The 23398-nt window shown below is 45.0% G+C and overlaps 1 protein-coding gene across 2 annotated transcripts in view; it reads left to right on the top strand.

Annotated features, from left to right (window-relative positions):
* Positions 1 to 131: 131 nt before the first annotated feature.
* Positions 132 to 23398, top strand: part of rarga (retinoic acid receptor gamma a) — a 55726-nt gene continuing 32459 nt past the window's right edge. The window contains exons 1-2 of one of the 2 annotated variants that reach the window (XM_066708456.1): positions 132 to 322; positions 11187 to 12066. In XM_066708456.1, coding sequence (XP_066564553.1) covers positions 11898 to 12066 — 169 coding nt within the window. In that variant the 5' untranslated portion in view covers positions 132 to 322; positions 11187 to 11897. The remainder of the gene's footprint in view (positions 323 to 11186; positions 12067 to 23398) is intronic. The other variant, XM_066708457.1, reaches the window with a different exon arrangement.

The raw sequence follows: 23398 nt of genomic DNA on the forward strand, positions 1-23398 counted from the left end.
TATATATGTGTGTGTGTGTGTGAGAGAGAGAGAGAGAGTGTGGGGAGAGAGAGAGAGAAGAGAGAGAGAGAGAGAGAGAGAGAGAGAGAGAGAGAGAGAGAGAGAGAGAGAGAGAGAGAGAGAGAGAGAGAGACGGAGAAAGAGTGCCAGTGACTAACTTTTGTGTTGCAAAAAGGGACGCGCAGTACAAGACAGAAGACCCCCCCTCTCATTCATCTCTCTGTCCCCTCTTGGTCTGGATGTCCCGTCTGCCTGTCTGCCTGTGTCTATCTGTCTGTCGGTCTTTTCTGTCAGACCAACTTGGGACCAAGGGGTGAGTGAGGTAAATTCCTTTTTTTAAATTTTTGTTTCCCCAATGAAATCTTTTGTTCCTTTTTCTATTGCTTGCGTTGTTTTTGTTGTGCTGGGCTCTCGCCTGCTCCTCTCTCTTGTCTTGGGTCAGAGCAAGTTGGAGCAAGAACAGACAGCACAAAAAAGAGGAGGAAAGAAACAAAAAGTGAAAGAGGCAAAGACCGAGGGAAAAGGAAGAAAGGGACAACTGAGAAGGAGAAAAAGGAGAGAGAGAAGAGAGGAGGGGGGAGGCTGAGGGAGAGCTTGAGGGAGAGCAAAGGGGGGAAGAAAAAAGTTTAAAAGTTTTTCGAAAGCTAATTGAAGACAGAGATTGAGAGAGAGAGAGTGCGAGAGCAAGAGAGCGAGAGAGCGAGAGAGAGAGAGACTGAAAGCTGATCAGACTTTCCAAGCTGCACCAGATTAAATGTGAGGTTGTCAGTGAGAATGTGTAAGGGAGAGAGACAGAGAGAGAGCAAGCGAGATAATTTGTGGTACAGTGTATTGGTGGTGGGGAAGAGAGGTGGGGGGCAATATGTCAGAATGTGGTACATATTATGGAGCAGTTCTGGGAGAAGCTTTGTGAGTGAACCTGGCAGAAGTGGCACTCCAGTACACCAGTGGAAACTGTGGAAAATACAGAGCCCAGACTGGGTCTTTTTCCTTGTGCGCTTCAGTACTGTGACTCATTATGAGGGCTGTACGGGGGATTGCTGTGGTCTGCTTTTGGGCTTAACATTGTAATTACCAATATTGTGCCTACATTGCCTACAGTTCGTGGCGACAGAGTGGCAGAAATTATTTATAGTTTTAAATCTGTGTCTGTCTGTCCTTCTGTCTGTCTGCCTATCAGTTTTATGGACAGTAAAGAAAATTACATTATCCTACCCAGACTGCAGGTGTGTGCATAGATAAACAGATAGACACATACATAACTCTTCAGAATGGACAGTATTCTGATGCTTTCGGTTCCCGTAGCTGGAAAGAGCATCTCTCACAGCCAATGTGTGTAAAGCTTGTGTGTCTTGGTGTAGCTCTATGCCAGTGTGTTTCAGGGCTGTTGGATTCAGTCACAGAGAGAGAGAGAGAGAGAGAGAGAGAGAGAGAGAGAGAGAGAAAGAGAAAGAGGGAGAGAGAGAGAGATGGAACTGGTTCCTCTAGTTCCAGGGCTGAGAGGCTGAGATTAGACCCTCATCGCTGCAGCAGCGCTGACGCACACTGTCCCGCCTCCATACCCTGGCACTGTCGCCACGCTCCGCACTCTCACTGTCACTCGGGCCGTCACCGGCTCCGCCACACTGCTGGGGGTGGGGTGCAGGGAGAGACTGTAGTAGGGAACAAAACAAAACATTGTTAGGATTGAAAGAAGGAATGCAAAATAAATATCGTGAGACAGAGGGATGACTAGAAAGGAAAGCGAAAAGAGGGGTAGAAATACAGGACGAATATAGGGAGAACTGAGAGATAGAAAGAGTGGATATGTCTGTCTGGCTCCACAGGGGATCTGTCTCTTATTATTATTATTATTATTATTATTATTATTATTATTATTATTATTCTTGGCAGATGCCCTTGTTTACCTGTTTACTGTAACCCTCTGCCCCTGTTGTGGGTCACTGTCATCTCTCCTGGTTTTCCTCTGCTAGGTTAGACCAATTGTAGCACTGTGGAGTACCCACAGGATCCCGAACAAAGCTGGGAGGCAGGAGGGGTGTATTTGGGAGATGCACAGGGACAGGTTTGAGACTGAAGTGTGAGTGCGTCTCTGATTAGCTTCCCCCTGCAGACTTCCTGCTTTGAGAGTGTTCTATAGTCGGATAGTAAATTAGACTCCTGTGCAGGGTTCAACTCCATAGGTATTACAGACCTGAGATGCTGTAGTGTGGTGGGCTCTCTCCATATCTCTGGGCGGGGAGAGGGTGGAGATGGGATATGGTGCATGGGGGGCGGGGGGTACGGAGCTGTGGAAACTAGTGCCTTCAAAGATTTGCAAAATGAAGACAGCAATGACTGCACAGTTCCGCCTCTGACAGGGGGCATTAGGGGAGTTCTGCTGTAGGTAACAAATTAAACAGTGGATTGGATCACATGGGACACCTGGAACTCAATTTACCAGTCTCCACAGTGTTAATCCATGCATGCCTGTCATGTATGATCTCAGTTCGGTGACGTCATGCCTCTCTGACCGTGTTCAACCACCTCTTGGTCTTTAGGCATAGTAGGCTTGTAGCTCTGATGGGGAGTCTGTGAGGACAGGGGGCTCAGAGGCATGTCTGGGATGGTGGTTCAAATCCAAGTGGTGGGGCGGTGTCAGACTGCACATGCTAGGTTGGGTTTTCCCCTAGGCGGCCGGCATGTATGCGATTGGCTGAGCACTGCCAGGATTGGGGGGAGGGCTCAAGCCAACTGGGTTTGGCTCAAGCCACCCTGTAACAGCACCCTCCTGTGAGCGTTGCCAGTTAGAGCTGGGCCAGGCGGCCTACTGTTGTCCGAGCCCCTGCTCTGCCTGTGATGGGAGGGGGGGATAGCGATGAAAAGGAGTGGATGTGCCTCATGTTGCGTGATTTCAGAAATATGTGTGTGTGTGCTGTCCTCACCCCCCATGCCCTAAACTGAACCAAGATTCCTGGTGAAAAGCTGAACTGATAATCAATCTTATCAGGGGGTGAGATGGGAAGGGTAAATTAAAAAAAAAAGATGTATTTTATTGCTTCCATTTTATTGAATAGCAGACATCCTACCTTTCTCTCTCTCTCTCTGTTTTTTCTCTTCGCTTTGTATAGGTGAGTAAGTAGCCGCAGGTCTCTGACAGAGTGCTTGATGTGAAAATGATGGAGTACGTGTCTCTTGGCGTGTCTGTATCCGTCTGCGTGTCTGTGTGCATCTGTGGCTGCATGTGGGCCAGCACAGGTCTGTGTGGATTAGGGTAGATTTAAAGACCCTACCCCCCTCACCTTTCCTTCCTCCCTCCATCTCTTTTGAGCCGTCCCATAGTTTGGGGGCAAATCCCAAGTACCCTTTCCCTCACTCGGACCTGTAATTAAGCAGGAAGCGATGGTCAATATTCTGACACCCTATCCCTCCTCCACCACCCCTGCCCCCAGGACTCATGACAACAGTGGTACTGATGTTCATTCTGTTTCCCACTGCCTCTTCTGAAATTCAGTATTTGGATGCCTTAAAAATAGACTCTCCTTCCCCACCACTCCCCACTCACTGCTGTTAAAGGCTACACCACTTGACACTGCGTGAAATGAGCTCAAACTGGATTTGCAGTACACAAAGTATTGATAAAATGTTGACCTATTTGATCTTTGCGGAAACAAGTGAGGTGGTGTCACATGACTCTCTTGAGAGGCTTTATCTCAGAGTTTACATAAGCAAATTAAATATTATTATAATTAATAGTTTGCTGAAGATGGACATTTTGGTGGTTTTACGTTCAGGGTAGGAGAAGGTGTGTTGAAGAGTGAATGAGGAGGTGCTAGCTGATCAGAGGACAGGATTCCAGTGGATTTGTAGTGGCATCTCAAGTACAATAGAAGTTAAGGGGAACCACAGACACAGGCAGGAGATAAGTGTGTGTGTGTGTGTGTGTGTGAGAGAGAGAGAGAGAGAGAGAGAGAGAGAGAGAGAGAGAGAGGTGTTTACCAGTGCATTGCCTGCTCTCACCGTGCCATCATTATTTAATTTTTTCCTGTTTCAAGACAGACATCACCCCAGGCTGATCTATCTGACTGGTTTCTACCCCTCCCCTTTCTCATTCCCTCCTTTTCTCTTTCTTTCTCTGTCTGCGTGTCAGGAAATCACTGCATTTCAGCACTTCTCTGTGACCTGGGCCTGCACTGCCTGTCTGACAGCACCTGTCTCCCAGCCTCTCCCTGTTACACACATATACACACACACACTTCTGCAGGGTGGGGAATGGGTGCTTGCTAGTACACAGTCTGAACTGTAACACAACACTGTGAGAGGCTGGGACGCTTAAAATGCACTATAAATAAATAAATCACGGATTGACTGTTTGATCTCTACACTGATAAGACAGATCCCCTTACACACGACGCAGCGTAGCCCCTGGGGCGGCCTGGCTCTCCCACTTCAGGCCGTGGTTGCCGCAGTGAGACGCGGGGCGCTGGTGATGGGTGTCCTCTGTGTGCAATGCGGGGCTCGGCTGCGCTGCGGAGCGGCGAGGCAGCGGCGGAACAGCGGTCGCGTTGGTGTAGCGCAGTTTTTCGCTGTTCTGCGCGGGTCTGCGCTGCTCCACCAATGGGATCGGTGGGATTCTGCAGATCTGCGCAGAACTGGAAATCTGCGCTACAAGAACGCGACCAGCATTTAGTGTTTTCTGTTTTCTTTCTTTCTTTCGTTGTCTGTTTTTTCTTTTCTTTTCACCAACCGCTCTCTGTAGATCTGTTAAGGAATTTAGTTTGTACTCTTTTTACTGTATTGGTTTACGATTCATTTTTTAATTTTTATTTTATTTCTGCCAATTATCCTCACTTAAGCGGTGGCATTATTTCATGGGTATAAAATCAACGATAATAACATTAATGTCTCTGATAGCAAACTGTAGTGATTCATTATAATGTCAGATTATGTTTTCATTCTTTTGATTTAATTTGAAATACCTTTCTCAATACCAATCGATATGCTTAATAAAAATGTTAAAAAAGGCCGGATGCGTCCTGTCAGTTAGGCGGATTAAAGGATTAACCCCCGACACCAAGACAGACACACATCTCTGCCTGAGAGGAAAACAATTGATCAGAAGTAAACTTTTAAAATGTCAGACTGAATGTAGTATATTTTACCATACTGCCGAGATAAAGAAACAAAAGGCGGAAGTAAAAAATAAAAAAAAGAACAAGAAAGAAGGAAAGAAAGAAATCAAATGTGACAGCAGAACGTGTCAATTAGGGCTGACCTCTGACCCTGCTTACAGCCAGCGGTGCAGGACTGGGACTGGGGTGACCCTCACTGTGAACCCTGCCCTAGGCCTGCCCAGGGTCAGAGGGGTGCGGGTCGGGTCAGCGCGGTACAGCCGCCGGGGTGCAGCGGAGACACACACAGACAGTCTCTCTCTCTCTCTCTCTCTCTCTCTCTCTCTCTCTCTCTCTCTCTCTCTCTCTCTCTCTCTCTCTCACCTTTTTCTTGCCTTGTCTTGGATTTCCAAGGAAATGGTTGGTCTTGGTTGATACTTCACCACAATTTCACTGTTGCTTTGGGCACATACAGGCATTGTTTATGAGGCTTAGAAGACAGGAAAGGTAACAAACTAGAGAGGGGGCATTTGAGGCTTGGTTGCTTAGTAGCTCCTCCATCCTATCCCCCCCCCCCACCAGGGTCGGATCACAGGGTGTCAGATACACCAGGACGACCAAGGCAGGTGGTCCCAGTCCTGCGGTGTTATCCTGTGAAAAGGTTACAGTCACTGGATACGCTGTTTAAACTAAAGTCAGATTAATGGACTGTTGGCCTATATAAAGTTAAAGCATCTCTTCTTCACTTGCCACCCGACAGGCTTATCGAACAGTTTCTCTTCATCTGTTTGTATTTGGCATCAGACAAAAGTCACCCTGACTCAGTCCAAAAAAAAAATAATCACAGTTCAGACCTTTACTTTTGAATGGTTAGACTCAAACGGGCCCCAGTCCACCAAAGCTTTCGATTCTTCATAGAGAGAGAGAGAAAGAGAGGGGATGGTTAAAAAAAGAAAAACTGGAGGTTTTAACTGCAGAATAAACCACGTCCTTTGGTTTTGTGGTTGGTGCCTTCCTGAAACACCTTGATTTCTTTTCAATTTCTTTCTTTTCAGTTTACTTTGTCGGCACTTTCTTCACTCAGCACGTCCAGATTTTCAGGTCTGTGTCATTTCTGTTTTCTGTATTGTTGTTTTTTTTGAGGGGAGGTCAATACCAAATGGGGAACCACTCCTTATTTACCAGAAAAGCTTTTATTTTTAGCTGTTTTTCTTGTTTGTTTTGCTTAAATGGGAGGTTTCACAGCAAGAAGTTGTTTTTGCTGTCAGTGGTACAATGCGCTCTTCTCTGGCTCCTCTCTGCATTTGAAGTATGTGGGTTCTTGTAACAGTGGGCAGGTACTTACTGCTTTATGTGTGCAGGACAAAGATTTGAGAAAATGTGCCCAGAGAGACCATTAGAAAAAGACTATGAGGGAAATGATGTACAATGTTTATTATTATTAGTTTTATTAGTAGTGGTAGAATTTTGTTTTAAAAACCTAAACCTAAAAAAAATATGTAATCCTTCCAATAATTTGTGTGTCTTCAACTGGAGTTTCAGATTGTGGTTAACATTGGTAAATTCAGCTCTAACCAGGGGCTGCAGGGATTTCCCTCTGTCTGAAAGCCTTACTCTGGTTATCACTCTCTCTTTGCTGGTAGCAAGGGTGCCCATTAACGTGCATCATCAACTGCCAAAACCACCTGAACATCGTGAGAACATCGGCACACCACCCCTACCATACATAGATATGTATTACAATATATTAAGTATGTACAATATATTTATAATAAAAAATAAATACATTATTTGATGTGAACTTGTTTCCCAACTTTTCTTAGAAAAACAAAAAAGGCCGTTGGTGGCCTAACTGAAAGGATCAATTAGTAATAATATTACCTAAACCCAGTCTCTATATGAGCCAGCCACTTACCCACTTCTCGCCATGACAAAAAAGTGCTGGGTTTGTATTCGAGTAAGTACAGTCTAACTGATACCCTTATGCATCTAGACAAGTATGATACGCCATTGTACACCAATCTATTTCCATATCCTCAAATAGGTCAGTTCAGATATCAGAGTTTGTTTTTAACTCCTGTTCAAAGTTATTGATGGACATTTTCTTGAAAAAATAAAAATAATAATAATAATAATAATCCAGCAAAAGAAAATGACTCTGTGGTCACCTGTAGACTAATACAACCACAATATTAGTGCTGCAAAGTAGGAGAAAAGAACAGTTTCAATGGCTCAGATAGTAAACCTGCTTATGTTAGAAACACACCTGGTCTGTGTGTATGTTTCAATGTGTGATAATCCAAACGCCTGTAAATCCTCGCTGCCGATGCTATGGGGCGCATGTGCCCACACATTCGGCATTCCGTGAACATGCCGCCATTCTTTTTAAAGGCATTTTAAAATTGGTTGTAAATAATGACTTCTATAGCCTAAATTATAATGCAATTTTGCTGAAACTTGCACCAGCTAACAATGCAGTAATATGGATGGATTTGGGCTGTGCGCTTCGAGACTTCGCCGTTGATTGTGCCATTTCTTGGTCGTGTATAATGTTTTTTGCTCGTTTGTGCCATTTTATGGTCGTGTATGACAGGTTCTGGTCTCATATGGCATTTTCTGTCTGTGCTGTACCACACGTCTCTTGCTTTTTCGGCTCATATGCACTTTGAAGGGGTTAAGTCTATGTAGCTGGTTCCACTGTGTATTCAGTTATTGTGACATCTTATATTAATAAAAATAATAGCGTATGTTTAGAAAAAATACAGATGTTTGCTTCTCAGTAGCCGCAAAGTATTTCGGCTATTATAATACGTACAATTATTGTTAATGACTAAGTAGCACCCGTTTCAGATGCCGTGCCGTCTGTACTGTCAGGCCCGTATCTTTCAGAAAGCTGTCAGTACTGACTCTCAGCTCTTAATCTTGGTAGGTAGTCAATGGGATGCCGCCCCCCTCCCGGAGAAAAAACAACTACAAAAACCCCCGACCTCCCTGGAAACCGTGGAAAGCCCCGAGTTTTTAACACAAGTCAAGCCGCTTTTAATCCTCCCGAAGCGGGCCCGGCAGCCGCTGCTACCCCCCAAGGCGGCGCCGAGCAGCGCGTCTCTCCCCGGCAGGTTGGGTCAGGCCGAGGGGGGATGAGATCATTGCGGCTCCCCCGCCCTGCCAGCGGCCTGCCTTCATAAAGAGAGCATTGAGGCCGGGCACATAGCGGCTTTTGTTGGCGGCCCAAGGTGCGTATCCCAAAAGGAACAGGCTGGTCTGCGGTACTTTTCCTTTGGCTCCCGAGGCTCATTAAAAACGCCGGACCTGGTGCTCATTACTTTGAGTTTATTTATGTTCCTCTCGATATGTGAACGTTTCTTTTAAAATCCACCTCTCTTGCCCTTCCTAATTCAGTACACAATGCGCATTAGATTATACACTTAAGTGTTAGATATTTTATTAGTGGTGCTTTTCTTTCTTTCTTTCTTTCTTTCTTTCTTTCTTGCACTGTGAAGAAAGCTATAAACATGTTATTTTAGAAATGTGCTTTTTGGACAGTCATGCTAAAATAGGACCATAATAAATCCAGAAGATGTAGCAAGTTATAGAGGAAATCCAAGCAATTCATTATCAAACAGGCCCATCTCTTTGTGTGCTCAAATCTTATTAACCTTCACTAGAGGCTGGCCATAACAAGTACATTTTTGGAAGACCTCTTTTCTCATGCAACCTTTTTTGCTTTTCTTTCACTGTTTCTTTCTCTATCTCTCCATTGTAATAGGACCTGTTTTTTATAGTTCCTGGTGAACGTGAACGTGGAAAGCCCATGTTTGCAGTGGTGCATTGCTTGGTTCCTACACCATATGGGTGCATCAAAAAACAAAACAAAACTGCACATTAAATCAATTTGATAGTTTATCACAAGCCGGTTTCCTATTCAAAACGAATGGGACTGAGTGAACGGGAGTGAGAGAGAGAGAAAATAAAGGGAGGTTTAAATCAGACTGGGGGGTGTAGAGAAAAGTCAGTGTGTGGAGTGTAAATGCACAGTGATGGTTGTTTTGCTTTTCACTGTTTGCATGACAGAGACAGAAAGGGGCGGGAGATGGGCAGATGATTGTGGAGTTCATAAAGGGGTTGCGTCTCTACACTGTTATTATTATTTTTGTATTATTGTTTATGTTGTCACACAAAGAACAAAGGGACTGGAAGAGGCTGAGAGAGGGGTGATGGAGGGAGGGAGGGGGGGTGTAGGGAGGGAGGGAAAGATTGACAAAGTGACAGACAGAGAGAGGGGGGCTTCTCGAGTAGAATAGAGGGCTTACAATTTAATTATAACTCTTATAACAGACATCTGGGAAGACGTAAGCAAAGAGCGAGAGAAACTAAATGAAACAGAAAGAAGAGAGGGATGAAAGAGAACACAAGAAAGAGACGAGGGAGGAGAAGAAGCCGAAAAATGAAGGAGGTGGGGGGGTGCAGAAATTAAATAGAAAGATGGGGTTATAGAAGAGAAGGCGAGAAGCAGGAGAAAGCATGAGGCACAGAGAGGGGGGTAGGGGGAGAGGGGTGGCAGTGGTAGCGGTGGCAAGGGGTGGGGGTGGGTTGCCTGTCTCCGTCTGTGCTTCTCCTTCCTGAAACGTGGCCACCCCAGCCGCCTGGCGTTCTGGATTCACATGTGGAACAGTTTACTGTAATGGAACTCTAAATTAGTGGTGGTTTGAAGAGGCCTGCAGCGGTAGGCTGTAATTAACTGGCTCTGTGGAAAGAGAGGAGAGAGAGAAGAAGGGGAGGGGGGAGGTGTGTGTGTGTGTGTGTGTTGGGGCGGCTGTTTCCCTGCATGGCACGGTGCCACCCTGCCTTCCCATCTTGGTGCCCCCCAGTGCCCACATCCTGTAACTGCACACTTATTTTTTTTGCTGCCGGTGTAGGTTTGAGTGACGGGTTTGGTTTGGTGTTGTGAGCACTCTTTCAGGACTCTTTCTTTCTTTTTCTTTTTTTTCTTATTTTTTATGGGCTTTTCTGTGCTTTAACAAGCCAAAGCACTTCCAAATGCGGAATGCTCTGGCCTCCCGTTGTTTTTGTGTACCGCATTCAACCAGGGCTGCCCACACCCACTCCTTAAAAAAGAAAAAAAGAAAAGAAAAAAGGATCGTGTCCGGGCAGCTTTACGAACGACTCCATTCCTCCACAATAGAAGGGAGCCCTCAGATCCTGCCTCCCTTGTAGGTCCTGTGATCTTCCTTATGCAGCGCACAGCCAGCTAGCACTGGGAGACGGAGGGAGGCACTGTGGACTGATATTTAGAGCCGGGTGACAGAGAGAGGCAGGAAAGAGACCATGTGTGCTACTGATTAGCACTGATGGGAGAGAGAAAGGGAGAGAGGGCTGGTGATTTTTGATGAGGGCCAGGCAGAGTGGGCGGCAGTAGAGTGGGTTGTGTGGCTGTAGCTGAGGGACTGGAATGGGTTAAGTGGGTGACCAGTTGGTCCTCTCTCTCTCTCTCTCAGGCTGTCGAACCCGTGTTCGGGCCCCTGGCCCCAGGGCAGCCGGCAGTATCAGACTGGCAGGAGGAACAGAGGAGTTCTTTATAGTGGGGTTCTGGTGATTTAAATCATATGGCAAAGCCTGGAATCACAGAGCAAGCTGGACTCCTTTCAAAACTCGAGACACAGGAGTGTTCTCTCTCTCTCTCTCTCTCTCTCTCTCCCCTCCCTCCTCCCTCTTTACTGCCTTCATCCCTCCTTCTCCCCCTCTCCCTTTCTCTCCTCCTCATTCCCTCTCTTTCCCCCCTCTTTTCACCTCTTTCTGCCCCCCGCAGCCCTCTCTCTCCCTCCATATAATCACAGACAAAAGCTTGCACATCTTTTGTAAATTACTCTGTGTGCCTTTGTCTCCCCTTAAAAACAAAATAATTGATGTGAGGTAAACTTTGTTTGTTGAACACACAGAAATGTTTTCTCCCTACAGTTTGTTTACTGTTTTTTGAGTATAATCTTCATGAATTATAAACTTTTTTTTTTTTTTACAAAGGTGTACCTATATGTGTAGTATATAGTATACAATAAATGTTATTTTAACAACAATAATAACCCCCCTCTTTCTCTCTAGGTCTTACATTTTTCTCAACGCACCAAGAAAAGAAGTTCTGGCAGTCATCAGCCAGCCTCATCACAAACCCACCCTTCAGCTTGGTCAAGAAACAACTCCAAAACGAAAGAAGCCCTGAGCACGGGACCTTGGTGTCAGGAGGGGCTCTCCAAACTTGTTCTCCCCAGTGGGTCCCCTCTCCTGGCCTCCTCGCTGGGAACTGGCAGCTCTGTCCTACATGTGAGCGCACATGCTCCAACCTCAGTCCTCCACACACTGCAGGTCACCTCGAGGTCATTGTCACAAAATACACAGCGCACAGTGCTGTGGTAGACACGACTGCAGTTTTGACCTCTCCTGAGAGCCTATTTTTAAGACTGCATTAACACCTCATTTTTCTATAGTTTATATATTTTTGTCAACGTCTTTAGCCTCAGCAGCCCTATTCTTATTGTAAACCAGCATCAGAAGGTCTGTGGCTTCTGTTGGACTCCAGGTCATCTCTTGGATACTCTGAAGGCCTAAAAGAGTTTTTTGTTCTTGTTTTTTAAGTTTTTACCCAAGCGAGAGAGGACCTGTCAATCAATCGCAGCTTCGTAAGGAGAGAAACCGAGATCGTGAGCAAATCGTACGGACACAGGTGACCGTCGCTCGCTTACGATTGGCTCCCTCGGCGGCACCTGACAGCTGGGCCTGTTCCCCTGGGGGAGGGCCAGTGGGTGTCCCGTTGCCATGGCTACCAACAGGGAGCGCCAGGTGGGTCACATGACCGGCTTCCCGCCTGCCGTGTACCCATTCGCCTTCAACTCCATCCGAAGCCACTCTCCCTTCGACCTGCTGGCCAATAGCAGTTTGTTCGGCCGGTTTGGGGCAGACCTCCCCAAGGAGATGGCAGCTCTGTGTAAGTGAACTCATTCAATTGGTTTATCTGCTTGTTTGTGTCTCTTTCTCTCAGTATTGTTTTTTGTTTGTTTTTTGAAAGGGGGAGTTTATTAGTATTATTTTTATTGTATATTAACACATCGCCAAAATGCTTATCAGTAAAGATCAGACGAATCGTTCGCTCACTGTGATCCTTCAAGAAACAGCTGGAGGAAGTTCTGGAATCGATTACATACCAGTGACCAGATGCTCAACACGGGCAGAGTGGCCTTGCCTCATTCGTAACCTTGCTTTGTATTGACAAGTTCTCGTTCTTTTTTTTTTACCTTAATTAGGACCTCCCTCCCTTTTTCCTTTGTCCTTCACCACGTCTCTCTCTCTCATTCCTTGGTTCCCACCTACACCCCCCTCTGACAATCTGACACACTGCTCGGCTACTCTGTGTATGTGGTGCGTGTATGTGATCATCTGGGCTGAGCATTTGGGTTTTTAGAAAGGAACCGGTCCCAGAATTCTCGCCAAACCTTTTGTTGAAGGAACCCAGAGACACAGATCCTGCTTTCATGGCTGGAGACTTGGTTCCAGACCCTCCACAATTATTGTGGGGTAGCAGACAGTAAGAGTCTGATGAATCCATTGATTTAAATATATATATATATATATATATATATATATACAATGAGGGAAAAAAGTATTTGATCCCCTGCTGACCTTGCGGGCGCTGCAGGATTTCAGTCCTTCACGGTGTAGTGTGTTACCGATTGTTTTCTTGGTGACTATGGTCCCAGCTGCCTTGAGATCATTAACAAGATCCTCCCGTGTAGTTCTGGGCTGATTCCTCACCGTTCTCATGATCATTGAAACTCCACGAGGTGAGATCTTGCATGGAGCCCCAGACCGAGGGAGACTGACAGTTATATTGTGTTTCTTCCATTTGCCAATAATTGCACCAACTGTTGTCACCTTCTCACCAAGCTGCTTGGCGATGGTCTTGTAGCCCATTCCAGCCTTGTGTAGGTCTACAATCTTGTCCCTGACATCCTTGGACAGCTCTTTGGTCTTGGCCATGGTGGAGAGTTTGGAATCTGATTGACTGATTGCTTCTGTGGACAGGTGTCTTTTATACAGGTAACAAGCTGAGATTAGGAGCAGTCCCTTTAAGAGAGTGCTCCTAATCTCAGCTCGTTACCTGTATAAAAGACACCTGGGAGCCGAAAATCTTGCTGATTGATAGGGGATCAAATACTTATTTCCCTCATTAACATGCAAATCAATTTATAACTTTTTTGAAATGCGTTTTTCTGGATTTTGTTGTTGTTATTCTGTCTCTCACTGTTAAAATACACCTACCATTAAAATTATAGACTGATCATTTCTTTGTCAGTGGGCAAACGTACAAAATCAGCAGGGGATCAAATACTTTTTTCCCTCACTGTATATATATATATATATATATATATATATATATATATATATATATATATACCATGAACACTCCAGGGTGTTGAAGAGCATGGCACATGGGCAGCTTGTGAAAGGAGATCTGTTGCCCAGCCACTGTGCAGGCAAAGCAGGCCTCCCTCTTGTGAGTCTGGAACCAGAAGAACAAGGCTCTCTTTATACACGGGAGGTATGAAATAAGTCAGGGGCGAAAGACGTGAAGAAAAAAAAGGAAAGAAAATTTAAAGGAAAATAACGGAATGTGTTGACATGGCGGCTCAGTGGGGCGGAAAGCTGTCATATTTTCCAGAGTGCCGTCGCCAGGGGCCTCTGTTGTCCGTCCCTGAGAGTTCCACTAAACTGGGGCTTTTTCCACTGTGGCCGTACTGACAGCCCCCATTCACTGGGCTCAGACTCGCTTGAACCGCGCCTGTATTACACCGTCCGCCAACCCTCCTTCTCCTCCCCTCACACACACATCTATAGACTAACGTGCCCTGGAATATAACCAAACACTCCATTGTTCTTGTTCTTGTTCTTGTTCTTGTCCTTGTTCCTGCATTTGTCTCTTTTAAGGCAGCGTGTATGGATAAAGACGGATAGCTAGATAGGTATACATAGATAGATCGATAGTGATAGAGGTAGATAGTTAGACAGTTGGACAGATAGATAGATAGTCACAGATGGGCGCTGGGGCTCTGTGCGTGGGTGTGGCCCGTTCCTGTTGCTGCCTGGGGGTGCAGGTGGTGCCGTGGGCCTGCTGTCTCTACCTGCTAATTAGCGGGACAATGGGCCGTTTCAATCGTTATGACGTGTCTCTGTGTTGTATTTTGCTCTATCCTGTACTTCGCCGGAGTCTGAGCCTCAAAAGACACGCACGCACGCACACACACACACAAAAAAATGCAACCAAACAAAACATAATATTTTAATAGCTCTGCTCGCTCGTGTGAACTTTGGCTGCCTCTGCTAATCACAGGGAAGAGAGAGGTTTCTGAAAGGACAAACTCCTTGAGCCTCACCAGGCCTTTTGTGAATGTTTCAAAATTAAATCTCTTTGTGATTTTTTTTTAGTTTTTTCGGGGTGTGTGTTGTAATTAGGGCCCGACAGATATATCGGAGCAGCAATATTATTGTCCGATATTTGCCTTTTACATAAATATCTGTATCGGCCGATAATGCACCAATTTATTTTCTCAAACTTTTTTCAAATTACCATAAAAACCTTCCTCAGACTTCAGACAATACATAAATACCTGTTTCTTTGTTTTTACAGTTGTTATTATAATTATTTACCATTATTTTTTAACATAGTTATGGTGCTTTAGTTTTCGCTGGAAGCTTTCGATTGATTCTCAGCACAGCAGCGCCGCACACACACTACTGAGCGCCGTGGTGAAACAAACACACACACATTGAGAAACACAGGGCTCATAAACCAATAAACATGTGTTTTACTAAAACACTCATAACCAATAGAAAGTGTTTTTGAAAGCTGTGCTGCATTTGAGTATCCATGGTTTTGATTATTGTTTATTTTCATGACTGAGGATTACCATATACTATGGCATAGAGGCACATTTTTACTGAAAAGTTAATTGCTTAAAATTAAAAATAAAATCGCTTTTCAAAATTCACAATAGCAGTTAAAATAAAACAAAAAAACAGTAATTGTTCACTGAAGATGTTGACTGGATACCAGCAAACAATACCAGTCTTCAAATGACAAGCAAGCTCAGATCATAGTAAAACATCTAAAGAAAAAGAGAGTGAACACAAATCACAGATGATGTTGGATAAAACTGAAAATATACATGATATTTATGAAACTATTTCAAATCCTACATCGTGTTTTGGCTATGATTAGTATTGCAATACATTTAACATACATATTAAATAAGTTACACTTCCGAGGGCATTTTAAAATACATTTCTTTAAAACAAATGCAGCTGTGCTATGCTGCCTGCACTTTAACCTGCCCCTGTGTTGTATCGGCAATATTGAGCACTAAGGAGGACTTGTGAACCTGAGAAAACCTGACACGTGTAAAATGCAAATGTAAGCCAAACCAGCACTTAACTGGTTTGCTCTAATGTATAGAACATGCACATTTTCTATGTGTGTGTGAAATTGCTCATATGCCTTGGTCTTTGTTCTAAGGTATAGAACATACGTATTTTTTCTTTATTAAAAAAAGTAAATATTGGCAGATATATCAGTAATTGGGAAATGTGGCTTATCGGTATCAGACCCAAAAATCCTGTATCAGTCGGGCTCTAGTTGTAATGCTGGAGCAGTTGTCCTGTAGCAGGTTTGCCACTACTACTAGAGGCCCATTTCAGTTATGTACAAATCTAATTAGTTATCTGTCAATACGGTCCCTCAGCTGAGAGATGTGGATGATTGTGATGAGGAGGTGGTATGGAGTTGGTAGGCTGTGTAAGGTGAGGAGGGAGGGGGGGGGCTGTTTCGAATTCCCCTGCTCACTCATTACGCCCCCCACCACCCCCCCCCCAACACCAACACCGCCAGTTCCTCCCTTGCCCTCTCCGTATCCCCACCCAACCCCCTCCTTCCTCCTCCTCTTCCCCTAACTCCCTCTGGTTAGAACTTGTCGGAGCTGTGAGCCAGTCTTTCAGCTGTCAATCAGCACACCCCCCCTCCGCTCTGGAGTTAATCCTGTGGTATTTTAGGAAGAAGCTGGAAGAGAGCCCCAGGGCTGGGTCTTGGTGTTGAGGAATCTGAGAGCACATCCTGCCTATGAAACACACACACACACACACACACACACGCACATGAAAACACACGATCACAGACACACACACACAACACACACACAGGCTAATTGTCTGTATGTGTGTGTATGTCTGCGACTGTGAGTGTGAGAGTTTGAGAGTGTGTGTGTTAATGTGTGTGTGGTGTGTTAATGTGTGGTGTGTGATATGTGTGTGTGTATGTGTCATAAATATTCCAGGGCTCTGTCAGAGTGGCAGTAATTTGGAACACTGGATTTGTTATTTATCTCATTGAAAAGAGAGAAAAAAGCACTGTCAATTGTGGCCAACAAGTCATCGACGAGGGTTAGAGCTCGAATCAGGGCTAAGATTAGGGGTTACAGATGAAACGGCAGGGTTCCAGTTCTGAATGTGTGCTGAGGTTGGGTAATGGCTGGCGTGGTTAAGATCATGGCTAGGGTGGGACTTGTTTTTGAGTCATAGGCTTAGGGAAACGGTTTATCTTTAGAGACTGAGGATTTGCGTTATCCCTGGGGTTAGGGGTTGGGGCAGGTTCAGTGTAAGGATGACAGGGTGTTAGATTCGAGATTAAGATTGGAATGGGACTGCCGAGGGTTGGCTGTGTGTGGGTCAGGGTTTGGTTAAAGTGGTGCAGGTAAGGCCTAGACTGTGGCCTAGGAGATGGTTTAGGGCTGAGGCACTAATTCATTTTTAAGGACATGGCCAAGGTTAGAATTAGGGCTACAGAGTTACAATTAGCTTCAGAGTGTTAGCTTTAGCAGTAGGGGAAAGAGTGAGCAGAGGTTGTGACATGTGGCATGAGAAGAATTTACTGCCCTGATGCATAACAAGAACCCACAAAACAAAACAAAAAACCTTGTTAGTGACTAATGAACTTGACCTGGAAGACCAACACTTGGGAAACAATAGACAAACAAATGTGGATTTTTTTTTTAAATGAGGATTATTTATTTTGTGTATTATTATTTTTCTGGCTTTGTTTGTCTTTCTTTGGAGAGGAGAGAGGCCTGGCCTGCTTCCTCATTGTTGTCTGTGTTTTTGCAACAACAAGAGGCTGTCGTCTGGCGGCCAGACCGCGCCAAGCCAGGAGGCTTTGGGCGCCTGCATCGTTCCCCAGAGTGGAGCTTCTGCACAGTGTGTGTGTGTGTGTGTATATGTGTATGTGTATGTGTATGTGTGTGCTCTCAGTCCCCACCTACGGGGGCTGCGTCTCCATGGAAATGAGCCCTGTTGACAGGTTGGAGCAGCCTCCCCTTTCTGCAATGTTGGCAGGGGTTTTGGAAATACCTGTTTAACACACAAGGACGGGGGACCGGAGAGAGAGAGAGAGAGAGGGTGCGAGAGAGAGTTCAGAGTGTTTAAGAGGCTTTAATAAGGCAGTGTTCACCTGTACACACCCTCTCTGAGGAAAAACAATCATCCATTCCATCTTTGTGCCTGTGTGTGTGTGTGTGTGTGTGTGTATGTTGTTTGTTGCGGTGGTGTAACATTTTGCACACCTGACACACAGTCACGCACTGGAAACAGCGTGAACGGACGTCTCTGAAAGTGGTATCTCGTTACAGCCCTAACACAAGTGACAGATTTGAGTGGGATGGCCAGCCCACAGTGAGACAGACACCCTGATTGTCACGGACAGATGTGAGGTCTCGGCTGCGTTCTCACTGGTTTCTATTTGCTGTGTTGGTTTGATGTTGACTCTGTGAATGTCACCCAAGTTCCTGTGTCTGTTTGGGCTGTGTTCCAAACCAAGTGTGTGTTGGTGTACCTTTTGGGGGCCGATTAAGTTTGTTTTCCTTTTCAAAAGGGTGTGTGTATGTGTGTGTGCGCATTGGGTGTGCATTTTGCTGTTTTTGTGTGAGTGTGTGTGTGTCAGTGTGTGTGTGCCAGTGTTGGTGTGTCTGTGTGGGTGACAGTGTCTCTTTATTTGGGCTGAGTGTCAGTGCGTCTGTGTCAAAGGCTGTTATCGCTTGATCCCTGTCATTATCTGAGCTCTTCAGACAAACAGCTGGAAGCCCATTATCGCCACTTACCATGAGATAACATCTGGACTGAGCCCCTGAAATACTACTGAGCTTCCACTGAAAAAGGAGGAGGGGGTGGTTAGAGGTTAGAGAGGGGGATAGATGGACTGAGAGAGAGAGAGAGAGAGAGAGAGAGAGAGAGAGAGAGAGAGAGAGAAGGAGAGGAATATTTACTAAGATATAAGTCTGGCCTCAGGATGAAAAATAATAAACTATTTTGACTTTTTTATTTCTTTTTAAAGAGTCAAGGCATGATTAATTATATAGGAATTTAAGGGACCAAACCTTTACAGATTCCTACAGAGTATCCCATAGACTTGCTTAAAGGAATATATTACCTGTGAATGGGTGTCCTGCATTATTTTCCTATGGATGTCCGAAAGGAGACCTATAATTTTCCCATAGGACTGCTTTGTTCTTGGAATCCAACAAGATTTGAATTTCTGCGTGGGAAATCGCCCCCAGGACAACACAGTGCATAATCAGTATTTGTTTTTTCTGTATTTCTGTTGCGATGCTTTAGAATAGTAATTAAAAAGCGTGTCATAAAACTGAAAAAATAAATGCCTGCTCAGTCTTGTCTTTAAAGGTTTTTAAGGTTTTCTGCTCTCTGTCTTTGTTCTCTACTGCCCCTAGAGGAATCTGAGCAAACTAACACAGACACACACACACACACACACACACACACACACACACACACACACACAGGCACAATCTTAAACAGAAGCTTTCAGACAGTCACACACACACACACACACGTACACAGATACTCATGCCAGCACAAATATATTCACACACACACTGACATAATTAAAAACACCCTCACACACACATACACACATACACACACACACACTAAAATAATCATCCCAAGCCCAGTCACGAACATTCTTAAATGCTCACTATCAAAACACAAATGCTAACACACACACACTTAAAGATACACTAGGACACACATTCTCTTGCTCACATTCAGTGTGCTGTCATGCCGGGTTTGGGCTCTCTGGGGGGATATAAAAATTAGAGAGATTCGGAGGGGAAGTGGTTTCAAGACGAAATGGAAAAAAGAGCATGAAAAAAATGAATGCCACATTTTTATGGAAAAATCAGGAAAAAATAAATAAAAAAGATAACGGGAAAATAAAGGTTACTGTAGTCTGAGCGCCGCTGAGAACAAACAGCACATTGTAGCTATTTATTTATTTATATAAAACTTGAGTTGAAGTGTTGGGTTTCAGCCAAGGACTAGTTCTGAACAATAATGTGTGTGTGTGTGTGTGTGTGTGTGTGTGTGTGTGTGTGTGTGTGTGAGAGAGAGAGAGAGAGAGAGAGAGAGAGAGAGAGAGAGAGAGAGAGAGCATGTTGTGTGTGTGTGTGTGTGTGTATGTTTGTGTTTTTGTGTCTGTCTGTATGTGTATGAATATATGTGTGTGTGTGAATGTGTGTGTGTCAGAGAGTTTGTGTCTGCCTGCATGTGTGTGTTTGTATGTGTATGTGTGTGTATTTGTGTGTGTCTGTATGTGTATGAATATATGTGTGTGTGTGTGAATGTGTGTGTGTCAGAGAGTTTGTGTCTGCCTGCATGTGTGTGTTTGTATGTGTATGTGTGTGTATTTGTGTGTGTAGTTCTTCCCGGTCCCTCAGCTTTAACCACTACGAATAGCATCCCAAACTACATCCCTCTCTCTTTCTCCTCAGCTCAAACCAAAATCAACTTTCCCTCCATCCCTCCATTTCTCCTTCCTCCTACACTCCTTCATTCTAGTCCTCTCTCCCTCTCACCCCATTTCCCTCTCCCTCTCCCAGAGACCCATCTCTTAGCAACTGCCTCCTTTCCTCCCTCTCTCTCTCTCCCAGGTCCCAAACTCCTATGACTGCCTCCCTTCCTCTCTCCCTCTCTCATTCCCTCCCTCTAGCCTCTCAGCAGCTCCTCTCCCACACTGCCAGTGGTAAGGCCATTACAATTGCATTGAAAGAAGGGTGGGTAGCAGTCAAATCAAGGTACCCAGTAATTGTGAAAGGTTTCGAGTGACTGTTAGCCAGGTATTGACAGTTGAGCTGGTAAATATCAGTCTGTACCCACCACCCGCCCCAACCCTCTCTCTCTTTCTCTCTCTCTCTGCCCCCCCTCTGCTCAGTTTTTCAGAATGAGACTTCTTTATAACCAAATGACTGTCTGGTTCCGGCCACAGAAGCTGGTCCTAATCAAGTCATCTCTGGGCTTTTGTTTTGCTAACAGCCCTACTTCCTCTATTTTTAAAAATATTATTACTTTTTTAAATGTGTGCTTTTTTTTCCTTCCTTTTGCTGAAAAAAACTGAAAGCACATGAAACTATTCTACGGCTATATACTTCCCTCTCTCCTTCCCTCCCTCCCAGTGCCTCGGCTTAAACCACTAGCACACACTGCATCCCTCCCCTTCTCTCTTTCTCTCTCTCTCCTAGTCTTAGTCCCTAGTTCTCACTGCCTCCCTCTCCCTGGATCTCAGCTCTATAAAACTTTACCTCAGACCTTTACCTCTCTATATCCCATACCTAACTCTATCCGCATCAATCGCTCACAGCATCTACTGCCCACCTTCCCTCTCTACCAGTTGGCAGTGCTTTAACCCCTAGCCCATTCTGCCCCCCACCACCCATCCACCCGTCCCAGTTCCCTTTAAACTACCTGCTTCCCCCTTGGAGTTCCTATTTGTGTGTCTCAGACCAGGGTGTGTACACATGACACATCGGTGGATTAACCACAGTGTTACAGAGACAATAAAGACAGTAAGATTGGTGTCTAGTATTAGTCTCTAAAATAAATAAATACTAGGAAAAATAACTGTGTGTGACGGCAAATAAGGACATCCTGGAAGAGAAACGTATAAGTCAGAATGGCTCCATTGTCAGCCTTCTCTCAACAGAGCATTGTAAAGTATTCAACTAATAAATAGTTCACAAATAAATATACATCTTTGTTTCCTGGAAAGACTTCATAGGTAATTCTGATCCTGTTGATAAGCTGTGTCCTAATTTTTGTTTTTCTCTTGATTTTTCTTGGAAGAAAGGAAGGTGTTAAATGAGTAAAAAAACCAAGAAAAACTAAAAGAGAGATGAGGCAAGAGAGAGAGGCAAAGAGTCTGAGACAGAGAGATGGGGGAGAGAGAGATAGAGAGAGAGAGAGAGGGCGAGCCTATCTGATGACAGATAAAGATAAAGAGACCAGCTTTGAAGATGGGCGTTTTTTCCGTGAGGCAGCACTGGGCACGTGCGGGACGGAGATGGGGCTATGGCGAGGGGGGTGGGTGGGTGGGGGCGGGGCTTGTATAGGAAAGGGGCGGTGTGTCGTTTTAAAAGGGGGTGTGGGCAAAGCCGGGGGTGGCAGGTCAGCGTTCTGCCATCCTGAGAGAGAGGCTGACTTCATGATTTTGGAAAAACATGTGTGCTCCAGTTCCAAGTGTTGAATAACTTGTGAAAAAACACCATGAGTGCACTCTTGACAGAAATGGTCTCTGAGAAGCAGCCGACCCTGCCAAAGCGGGGAATAAGCTGCACTTTGTCTGCAATGGTGCTGTTATTCGAGCCCTTTCTTTGAACACACATCCACCTAAGAGTCCTTTCACATTACCAGTCTAAATGTGTGTATTCTGAGTGTTTTTGCTCAGTTTGCCACAGCCTAGGGATACTGTGAGCAATATGTATGTGTGTCCGTGTGTGTGTGTGTGTGTGATGCTGTTTTTTTCCCATTTCCTGCTCCCTTTGGTGTATAGTTGTGTGGTTTGGCTGGTGGCGATGGTTGTGTGTCTGTCGTCAGTGTGCCTCTCAAGCTGTTGAGGTTTGCTATTGGGGCGCTGCATTCTGGGAGTGAGCGCTGAAGGGACAGCATTGTGTGGCTGCAGCCCCTTCTCGGACTGGGGGTTCTTGCTCTGTGCCTCAGGCCGGGGCACAGCAGTGCTGCCCTCCTGTAGCTCCCTCACACACACTGGGCCCATTGAGGCCTAGCTCCAGGCACACAGCTACATGCCCTCTCTGGAAAACACTGCTAATGACAAACCCACATTGCTGCAATTCACGTTCTTGCTCTATCCAGACACCTTTTTAGTGTTTCTTTTAATGCTTTTACACACACGTTCACACACACCTAGGCCAACACCACTTTGTTTTATATCTTCAAATCCCCTTGACTGTAAATCTCGCTGGATTATTCCCTGTTTATCACGACAGACTGATCGGAACTGAGGCACAGCTTCTGGTCATACTGACGCCTTCCTGTTGGAGGTGCTGTTGTGCAGGATGGTGATTGCATTCTCCTCTTTGCACAGCCCAGTCCACACAGCGATAGTGCTCTGGCCCAATTTCAGCCCCTCAGGCAGTATGTGAGTCAGTCAGACAGTCACTTATTTAGACTATAAAGGGGTGACAGGCAGGAAGCTGGAGCGGGAGTCAGCCAGTCTGTCACGGTGCTAGTGTGTCAGTCAGAAACACCAGTGCATATTATTATTATTATTATTATTATTATTATTATTATTATTATTATTATTATTATTATTATTTATTTCTTAGCAGACACCCAGGGTGACTTACAAAATATAAATTATAAAAAAAGACTCCTGGCCCATTATTTTTCCAAAATGGCAAAGCCTGGAGATTTCAGAATGCAGTTTTAACAACACACTGCACCTCGGAAATATCAATGGAATGCCACAGCACAGACAACTGAAAACCTGACGAAGATCGTTACTCTGATAACAAGTTGTTCTTTGTTGATGTCTTTATTTTTTTACATTAATGTAGTAAATCACAGGAGGTGTCCCCTCCAACCATACTAATTGAGCTCAAAGGTGCGAGAAGAACAAAAAAAAAAACATAACATCAAAAGGTGACAGGATGTATTTGTTTTTTGTTTTTTTCCTCTATCTCCAGGGTATGTGGCAGGCCCTACTACACAGTCAGGCCTAGAGGTGTGTATTCCTGTATACCTGGGTGCTGTATGTTTGTGTGGGTGTGTCAGTCAGTGGCCTAGCGTGACGTTTTTTTCCGTGGGGAGGCGGGGGGGGCAGTGTAAGACAAATTCCAACTATTAACTTCCAGCAACAGAGTCGAGGAGTGATAGATTCTGAGGTGCAACGGGGGGGACTCGCCCGCTTT

This window comes from Amia ocellicauda, chromosome 7, assembly GCF_036373705.1.
Source record: "Amia ocellicauda isolate fAmiCal2 chromosome 7, fAmiCal2.hap1, whole genome shotgun sequence".
Classification (NCBI taxonomy): domain Eukaryota; kingdom Metazoa; phylum Chordata; class Actinopteri; order Amiiformes; family Amiidae; genus Amia; species Amia ocellicauda.